This window comes from Halichoeres trimaculatus, unplaced genomic scaffold (genome assembly GCF_033239565.1).
Source record: "Halichoeres trimaculatus isolate MK-OKI-2021-1 unplaced genomic scaffold, fHalTri1.1 fHalTri1_scaffold_15, whole genome shotgun sequence".
Classification (NCBI taxonomy): Eukaryota; Metazoa; Chordata; class Actinopteri; order Labriformes; family Labridae; genus Halichoeres; species Halichoeres trimaculatus.
Window position 1 is genome coordinate 12919128 of NW_027437193.1, and position 9427 is coordinate 12928554.

General features: G+C 39.4%; 1 protein-coding gene across 1 annotated transcript; it reads right to left on the reverse strand.

Moving 5' to 3' along the window:
* Positions 1-470: 470 nt before the first annotated feature.
* On the reverse strand, positions 471-3933 carry myl13 (myosin, light chain 13). Its single transcript, XM_074688616.1, has 5 exons — positions 3796-3933; positions 1569-1596; positions 1050-1199; positions 719-892; positions 471-628 (listed from the first exon to the last, which is right to left on the reverse strand). Exons 1-5 carry the CDS (start codon positions 3901-3903, stop codon positions 522-524), a joined length of 567 nt encoding a protein of 188 aa, XP_074544717.1. The 5' UTR covers positions 3904-3933; the 3' UTR covers positions 471-521.
* Between the last annotated feature and the right edge of the window lie 5494 nt (positions 3934-9427).

Here is a 9427-nt window from a genome sequence, read left to right on the forward strand (position 1 = left end):
TTCACTTTTAGCAAAACATATTGTCTGTTTTTAACATGGTTAATGAGGCCTTTTCCACATGCCTTTGGTTGAGCAGCACCATTAAGGTGTAAAATAGAGTCTTTTTGAATCAATTTCTATATTTTCAGTTTTAACCTGGACAGCCATCTGTAATGGCTTCATAATTGGAAATCAAAGTTTACGGTGCTTTCCTTGATATGGTGTGCTGCACATTATCTTTGATGTCAGACAATAAACCAAGGGTAAGTAGCACTGATTTGCAAAAGACAACATGATCAGATTGATTTATTTATTCACTGAGATCCACAATATGAACAGAAGTAATGTCAAGTATTTTTGAAAACACTGTGAAATTTCGATGTGTGGACCTGAGATGGAAATGAGAAATGTACAGGATGGGATTCACAGAAACATCTGAAGCTGGGTTTTAATGTTCTGTTGAAGGAAGATAAACTCATTACTAGGTCATTAATTTTGTAATGCGAAGATTTGCAGCACCAGAATAGGAACGAGGAACCCTTTTAAGAAGCCATGATGTATTTTACAAAAGCTTCATAATTAATGCATCCATTTGCATCCTCCTGATTTTGCATGAGCTGCTCCACTTCATCCTCCCTCATCTTCTCACCTGCAGGGGAAAGAAAGCAGAAAATGTGTCAGCTAAATCCTCACTAAGACAGAATTATAAAAATCTGCTTGAGTAGGCTGCTCAACTCACCCAGTGTTGCAAGAACATGCCTGAGCTCAGCCCCCATCACGGTGCCGTTTCCCTCCTTGTCAAAAACTCTGAGACCCTCCACAAAGTCCTCAAATGTCCCGCGGTCCTTCGCTTTGCAGATGTGTTGGTGGATAGGCAGAAACTGGTCAAAGTCGAGCATCTTGGTTTGCATTTCTGAAGGAATAATGCACAAAAGTGTTGAATTTAACAAAGATGAGCTGGCCAGGATTAGTGAGAGTTTTCTTTTAAAGATCTAACTCTAAGTATAAATTCATGAGATGTGCAGAACAGATAATTCAATGCATCATTCAATGACTGTCAAAACACCCACCTTCAGCCTTAGGCTTCCCAAGGACATACATGATCTCGATGTTAGTGGGATTCTGACCCAAAGCTCTGATCAAGTCCCCACACTGAGCATAAGTGATTTTCATCTCGCTGGTAGGTGTCCTGTCAAACAGCTGGAAAGCATCTTTGAAGTCTGTGGGATGATAAACAAGTTATTCCTTCTCAGTCATGTTCACCTCAAACACAGAAACTTTGAAGGAGGACCTTTAGGATGCAGAAAAGCAATGGTACAAGGAAAAGTTACGAAAGCAAAGCCACAGACCAAAGCTCAAACCCTGAGGTACACCTCTCTACTCTGACTGACAAGGGCCTTGATCTCCTCTGAAAGGGATCAACTTAGATGGATTTGTTTACTCTGTTATATCATACCCCTTAAACCATTGTATCAGCTGTTGCTGAACTCACTCACTAATGGGGCACTGGGTTGCACAAACCATCCATCCCTGCTAAAAATATCTAAGTGTCCAGAGAGCACACATGAAAACTGTAACAATGACCTTACCCTCAATCTGCTCGGGGGTGAATTCAAGCTGAAAAAGAGAAGGAAAAGAAAATGACTCAATCATTAGGCGACCTCTCCAGCTCACAAGGAGTGAGAGCAACAACTCTGTCTAGACACTTACATGATGTCTGCCAATCAGATCAGGTTACAGTGAGCATCTGTTCCTATCAAAGTGCATTGTTTATAGTGACCTTGGGTCTGTCACGCTCGTCTTTCAGTGAGACTGTTGTTTACCTTCATTGGATGTATTTTCAGACTATTTTTAGAAGCAATCCAATGTAAGAATGTTTAAAACTATCAACACTACCAGCATGTTAAACTCTAAGGGTTCAAAAGAACGCAGGACAAAAAACAAGTGAAATGTATCTAATATTATGCTACTTACTTACAACATGTGTGAAGTGATATATGAAGGTGTTATAATGGGGACCCTGCTGACTTTGTAATTCAGAAACATGTTTTTCTCAGTTTTACAGGCTCCTGTGAAGAGTTTTGCGTTAGCTGTGAAATGTAAATAAATACTAATTGACACCTTTTTTGAGCTACAAAACCAAACAAGACCACAACAGTAAAAACCCACTATTTCTATGACTTTAATTTCATGTCTGAAACTACTGGTGCCAGGGAGGTTTCAGTGAAGTTAGTTAGTTAGTTAGTTAGTTAGTTTATTTTTCCGGTCATTGTACAATCAAATACACTTATATATATATATATATATATATATATATATATATATATATATATATATGTACATATATTCATGTAGATCCACCCATACATACATATATTAACACACATATACAAACATACTCATAACCGTGTGCAGATCTATGTACTTGGTAGTGCAAGTGAAAACTTTTATGCAACATCTTTCCAAGGCTTGAGTTCTCAATGAGTTTATAAGGCAGGAAAAGAGTCAATTGAAAATAAAACACTTACAGCTTTAGTTATCATATAAATTAGTTGTTATTCCTGTGTACCATTTTTCACTTCAAAGTGAAACACATCAGTGTCTCAATTCCTTAAGGGCGTATAAGTAAACATTTAACCAAAGATATCATCAAGTTGCTAAGAAAACATAATGTGCCTACTGGGAGCTCAAATAGTTACTTTTAATATTAGTTTTCTCTCTGACAAGGCAAATATTAAATCATAGCTTAAGATTTTGGGGGGGCCATTCTGAATCGAGGGGATGCCACCCCTCGCTGCCCCTCTGGACACACCCCTGCACATGGTTGCCAAAAATAACATACACTGAAAGTTCCTCTAAAGCTGTAAAGCTCAGTATCACAGGAGCACGTTTTTGTCATTAGATATTTGAGCGTTAAAATGTTGTGCAATACCAGAAAAAAAAGAATAAATATTGAGCTGGTTGTGTTTAACAACTGACTCTCATCAAATGCTTTACATTCTATGTACATATAATCACTTATTTGATAGCCCATGCCCTCAGCATACTTGTGAATTTCCTCTGATATTTCCCTCAGTATCTGTCTGAAGTCTGGATGTCTTTAAAACCCAGCCCTTCTCTAGAGCTTTGTCAAAATATTATCCAAACACTTATCAAAGCATGTCTAAAGACGGATGGCGATGGATGTAATTATCTCTATTTTTCTTCCTACCAGCTTTTTCCACCCTCCTTTTTTTTGCCTGCTGAGGAATGTGTGGGTGATCTGCTATTCACAGACATAATGAAAATCATATTTTGTGGCTTTAACCACACTCCATTGTAACATGGCATGATAACATTCAGCCAATGAGAAAAAGGGGCCAAGTAAGCAGAAGATCTTTCCGTGGTGGCTGTAGCTCCGTCTTTCATAAAATCACAGCTTCTGAAGCAGGGAAACTACGTTGTTATGCATGTTTCAAGTCAAATAAAAGGATAAAATAACAATAAAATCACCATAACAAGCCATTTAAACATATCCTGTATTGGTGCACTGTCAGGGCTATGTCACATGGGGTCTCCACTGCTCTACAAACAGCAGCGTAACACAGTCTTTCATTTAAAAGAAGTGATCTTGTTGGTGGTAAAATGTGTCTCCATACTAATCCTGTAGTCATGTAAAACATCTGAATATTATGACTGTTAGGAAAATAAAAAAATCTTAATTCTTGAGTAATATTTAGACGATATTCTTTAATATCACACATTTATCTTCTGCATTTGTACAATACAAAAAGTTCCTCCTCGCTTTTAAAATTTAATTTCTGGGTTTTCATTTACCGTCACTGTTGTGGGGTCAAAGTCCGGGGTCTTAGGGCGCTCAGGCTCTGGGGGTTTAGGTGGAGCTGCAGCAGGTTTTGGCTCTTCCTTCTTCGGCTTAGGGGCCATTTCAAGAAGTCACAAAGCAGGGCCTGACACAGCAGAGGGATCCAGCACCGTTTGGGTGGAGGTGGCACATTGGGGGTCACGTCCCTTTATCCACTGTCCACAGGTGTCATCTCCACCCCCCTTCCAATGCCCAACCTGACTGCCAACAATAGTGGGAGGACTATAAAAGGAGATGCTTTTGTGCTTCTATTTAAGACAAAGGCTGTTGTGTGTGCGTGTGTGTGTGAACATCATTGGGATATGAATGATGCAAAATCAAACTGGCTGAATCCCAGAGCCTGAAAGCATCTGTTAATCAGGCTATTTCCATCATGAAGTGTCACAAGTGTGACCCAGAGTTAGCTCCCTAATCCTGGAGTGCTGACCTTGCTCAGTGAAGTGTGCTGGTTATTATTGAGGAGGGGAGGAGGAAATAATAATTGCAGCACGAGCGAGGGGTAAATTTGTTTTAAAAACAAGGCCGTAATGACTCAAGATGAACTGCAAATCCCTATTAAATCTACCTGATTAGCATCCAAAACATAATAACCCTGGAAAGCCTTTATGCTAACTCTGCATCCAGTTTGATCAGAGGGATTTTCAGAGCCTTAAACCTTAACCCTTTCCAAAATAATAAGCACAGGATGCTGTTTCTCTTCCACCTACTTTAACATGAACCAGTCTCTGAAAACTGGATGTGTTACGCGAGGACAATAACATAATCCTGGGTGAGAGAGATGGAGTCTGTGGATAGGATAATTTTTTAATTACCGTATTATGAAATAAGAATCAGTTTGCTTGAGAGCAAGTAATCCAAGAAAATGTTCAATTAATATGCAAATTAATTAGAAGTGGAGCAACCTCCCAGGTCATGCCTGAGAGTCTTCGTATGGCTTAGTTGTGTAGATTTCACACACAGTTGAAAAAAATAAACTCAAAGATGCACCATTCACACTTTCGTTTGGACAGCTTCACTCCCATCCTCAGTGTTTTTCCCACCTTTATAATTGTGTGTACCTATTGTTTTTACCTGTGACTTGTCTAGTCACACCTGCGTTTGATGACTTCATCTGTATTTAGTTCCTGTTTTCACGTCTGACAGCTTTCTTCCCCTGCTCTGTGTTGATTTCCCACTTGTCTCTCTGTATTCTTCACCACTTCTGGTAGACTTTTAGTTGGACCTCATCATTTATATAATATTGACTTTTCTTAACTCTTCTCAGTGAGCTTTTTTGGTTCTCTCTGTTGTTTATGGCTTTACTTTTACTCTAAGGACTCTATGGAGCAGGTTGAATAGAAATAATCTTAACAATGTAGTTTGTTTTTTTGGCCTTATGTCCTTTTTTTCTTGACAAAAATGGTTTCTCCAATTTATTTTTGAATAAATTCACTCTTTGGCATAAGTCACATTTTTAGGACAATGGGTGATGGTGCTCATTGGAAACAATGTCTTCATCTTGGAAAACACTGCTGATTCCAGCTGGAGGTGTCACTGCAATCAATGTTAAAGGGTGAATAAAACAAAAATCAATGTATTTTTTAAGATATAATGATGAAGTGTCTTGGACATGTCTAGCATGACTTTTATTTTGCTGATTTGAGTCAGTCTACATCTATTTCAGTTTACAATTTTACAGTAATATAGCATTCATGGTTTCAGTAGCCTACATTCACTCTGCAACCCTCCAAGTTGAAAAATAATGCAAATGCTCGTGTGCATTAAAATGCAGTTCTTTGAGTGTCCACTGAGTGTAAAGATCCCATATTGTGCAATATCACTTTATTAAGTCTTTTAGTGAAATTTGTGGGTCTTTGGCTTTCCTCCCAGCCCACAAAATGAGATATTTAATGACAAAACCTGTATTTAGTAGTGCTTGTGAATGTAAAATCCTGACCTAAAAGGAGATGTTTGGATTTTGGGGATTTCAGTGATTCCCTTTTTTGACCAATCAGGAGCAAGTCTGACCTGATTGGTCCACCGGAGCAGATACTCCCAAACCCCTCCCCGCCCACTTCGCTCCCAGCTGCCATCACTGCTCTGTTTTTGGCTGTAAACAGCCACATAGTTCCATGCACAAGCTTCCCATCTTGGAAGAAGACAAAACAAGTGGCTAGAGTTCATTTATCAAGGAAATGTGCCAGCTACACTCAGTAAAACCGTGCATGGGTGCTTGTCACTTCACGGCCGACTGCTTTTCCAACTTTGGACAGTACAACAGAGGGCTAGCGAATAGACTGGTCCTGAATCCAGGCACATTACCAAACATCCACTTACAAACCTCAGACCCTGGAAAATTGAGTATTTTAACTGCTGTGTGCTGTGGAGCAGATGTAAGAGCTTTTCCTCAGTGCCCCCCCTGTCTCTGTGTTAGCTTCAGGATGCTAACTTTAGCTGCGGTTAGCCTGTTGTTTTAGCCTGTAATGTTACAGTAAATGAGCTCCGCCGTTTTCTCGTGGCGCCGTGCTCATTGACGGGGAAGAGCGGGGCAGTATCAGCGGTGGCTCATTTACATATGAAGGTCACGCCCACTAAATCAGACCTTTCTGAACAGAGGGGCTATGAGAGCCTGGAAACAATGCTGCTGTGCTTGATTTATTGGCTTTTTGGACCAAAATATGTTTCCATTTCATGAAGACATCAATGATCCATTTTAAACTGCAGAAAAGGAGTGTAATATGGGACTTTTAAGGCTGACTCTAGAAACAAAGAAATCTCTTGTAGGCCCCATGCTGAAATACCTGTTGACAGCTGGATTTAACACGTTCACAGTCTGGTACAGAAACAGTTTTGGTCTCCATAGCTCATTTCTCCTTTAATGACAAATTTTGCAGGATAATTTTCTCTCATAATGCTCCTTATTTGCATCATAAAAGCAACTGCATGTACAAACAGGTGAGCACCGAGCAGCAACATTAAATGTCAAAAATTGAAGCCTGGTGAAGTGCTAAAAACTGTGGATCTTTGTGTGTCCAAAGAAACTAAAGAGACTCAATTAACACCCATGTTAAAATAAACACTTTGAAAGCATGAATTTGTTTACAGCCTAGTACAAAAATTGTATCTATTGATTCATATTGAGGATATCAAGGTTTGAGATTTCCATAATTAGGGATGGAGCGATTTGATCCCCCACCACCCAACGTTAAATAACTTTAGGGGTGAGACTTAAGGTTGGGTCAACATTTGCAATTCAGGGATTGTCATTTATGGGCTTCATAACTCCTCTTCATGAACCAATGAGTGACATCACTGAGACTATGTCTGTTTTCTGCTGGTTATAGGATTCACCTAACATTTGATGATGTGTTTTCAGTTGATGCAGGTTCTGGGATGTGTTTAAATTTTAGTTTTGATCAATGTAAGAGTGAAAGTATAAATACAACAAACTTAACTGTTGAAAAGCACATTAATGTAAATTCCTCTGCTCATACTTTCTTTTTTGTCTTTCTTTTAATAACCTGATCCTGTCTAAGGGTGCCGACAGATGTCACTTGCCAACTGCTCAGGGCAAACAGCTCATTATAAGCCTGGGCTCCCACTCATGTCATGTGACCAAAGTGGCAACCAATCAAGTCAATAGAGGCAAATGGTGAGTTTTGGCAAACCAAGAAGTGCATCAAAAGCATGGCCTGCATTAAAATGAGTTTGTTCTTTCAGTGCCACACCGCATACATTTCTTTAATGTCCATCCATTGCCTTTAAACCTTGAACCAAGTTTTTTTCAGAGGAAATGAATGAGCTTTGAGGTTTCCTGTTCATAATAATAAGCAAAGATCTTTGAGTCAATATGTTACATAATCTAAGCTTTAGTATCCCTTTCTGTGGCAGCAAGTTGTGCGACCAATGAGACTGAATGTTATTGTTCAGCAGGATTCAAACATAATCCATCATAATAAATGTTCGAGACTGTAAATTAAATTAAGATCCTCAGGGATGATATCTGACAACATGGGCTTTGTGACAGGATAGCAGCTCCTGAAGTTATGACAGGCCAGAAATGATTTATCTTAAAGAAGAATTAGCCTTGATTCCTCTGTAATTAATGCAGACAGAAGCCCTTTTGATCTATTATATTGGGCTGTTATTGCCCAACAATGCATGAAAAAACCCTACATCATAACCTCATACCACGACAATTTACTCCCTCAACTACAATTAGGAAAATGACACTGAGAAAGGATCGAGCTAACTGTGCTTTTCCTAACTCATGAGGTCTGTCTGTCCTGGAATAGATGGGATGCTGAAGCATAAAACAATCACCAAATTATTGCGTGCTGCAAAAATAATAAGTCATGGCTGCGGTTTGTTCTTCATTATTTTCAAAAAGCACAGGACTGAAGCTGTCAGTGTTTGGCCGGACCAAACCAACACAGAGACACAGAGACACACATGGAAACTGTGTATGTCAGTCTGAGTATAAATGGATCCAGCCTTGCGTCGCTCAGTGCCAAACCCTTCTCAGATCCCACCAGGTGATTGCCATTGACAGGGAGCAGCAACAATTCACAACATGACCAACCACATCGACACAAGCTTTTCAGACATCCAAGACCTGTTCAGTTTGCTATTTTGGAAGGACTCTGTTGTTCGGCTGGCATGTTCATTGGAGAGGCTCCAATCTGTGGACAATGCCAATTGTTACTTGCAGCCATGAAATGACCTTCAGTGCAGCCCCTGCTGTACGCTGCTTTAACACACTGAGTAGAATCACAGCTGTTATATAATTACCATGAAAAGTGGTGGTGCAATTCAGATGTCACAAAAATAGATTCACTATTTTATTTCAAGAGGAAATCTAAGTTTGAAAAAAACCAAACACCATATGTTGAGTAATTAATAAAGTGCTTATGTTGTCTTATGTGTCAGTGCTACAATTACTGAAATTAAACTGAGAAGACTCTTTGATCCAAAGCAACACACAGCAGCAAGTAAGAAAAACATGAGGGAGCATCCAGGAGGAGGCGACAGTGTGAGTCACAGTAAATAAACAGCTTCAAGTATCATCAGTAACAGCTGGTGACATCCAGTGCACTTGGAAAGCGTACAGGGTTTAAAGAATGATGGCTTTTTTTTCCCACATTCACCAGCATCATCATTAAGATATACTTTATTTATCCCTTTAGGGGAAATTCTGTTTTTTTCACTCTGGCTCATGCTATACATACACATACACACACATTTCACAGAAACACGCGCTGATTAGAGAGGACCATAGTCTGTAAAAAAAAATGGACGTCCGCTCGCTCAGCTCGAAGTGAGGTCTCCACAAAAACTGCTCCCCCTGGTGACTGGCTGCAGTATAGGTTAAAAAATCAGCTTCTCAGCCATTCCAGATGGGCTGTGGTCAAACTTTAAAAATTAATCCTCCCCGTAGAAATATTATTTTGGTGATTTGAAGATAACATTTGGCTGTCTTGTATTTGAGTCCTCTTTTTTCAGAAAAGTTTCGTTTTCAGTAGTTATGTGAGGTTAAAAACAAGGTTTTACGTCACGTTTAATGATGATTGACAGCTGCTGTTCTCGTGTATTTTTTTCAGGGGTTGT

Bases quoted from the DNA above. Each gene is read 5' to 3' on its own strand.
- myl13 (XM_074688616.1), bottom strand. From the start codon at position 3,903: ATGGCCCCTAAGCCGAAGAAGGAAGAGCCAAAACCTGCTGCAGCTCCA. The intron at 893-1,049 runs GTGGGTGTTTTG...TTATTCCTTCAG, and splicing joins TGGGAAGCCTAAGGCTGAAG to AAATGCAAACCAAGATGCTC. The intron at 629-718 runs GTGAGTTGAGCA...TTTCCCCTGCAG, and splicing joins GCATGTTCTTGCAACACTGG to GTGAGAAGATGAGGGAGGAT.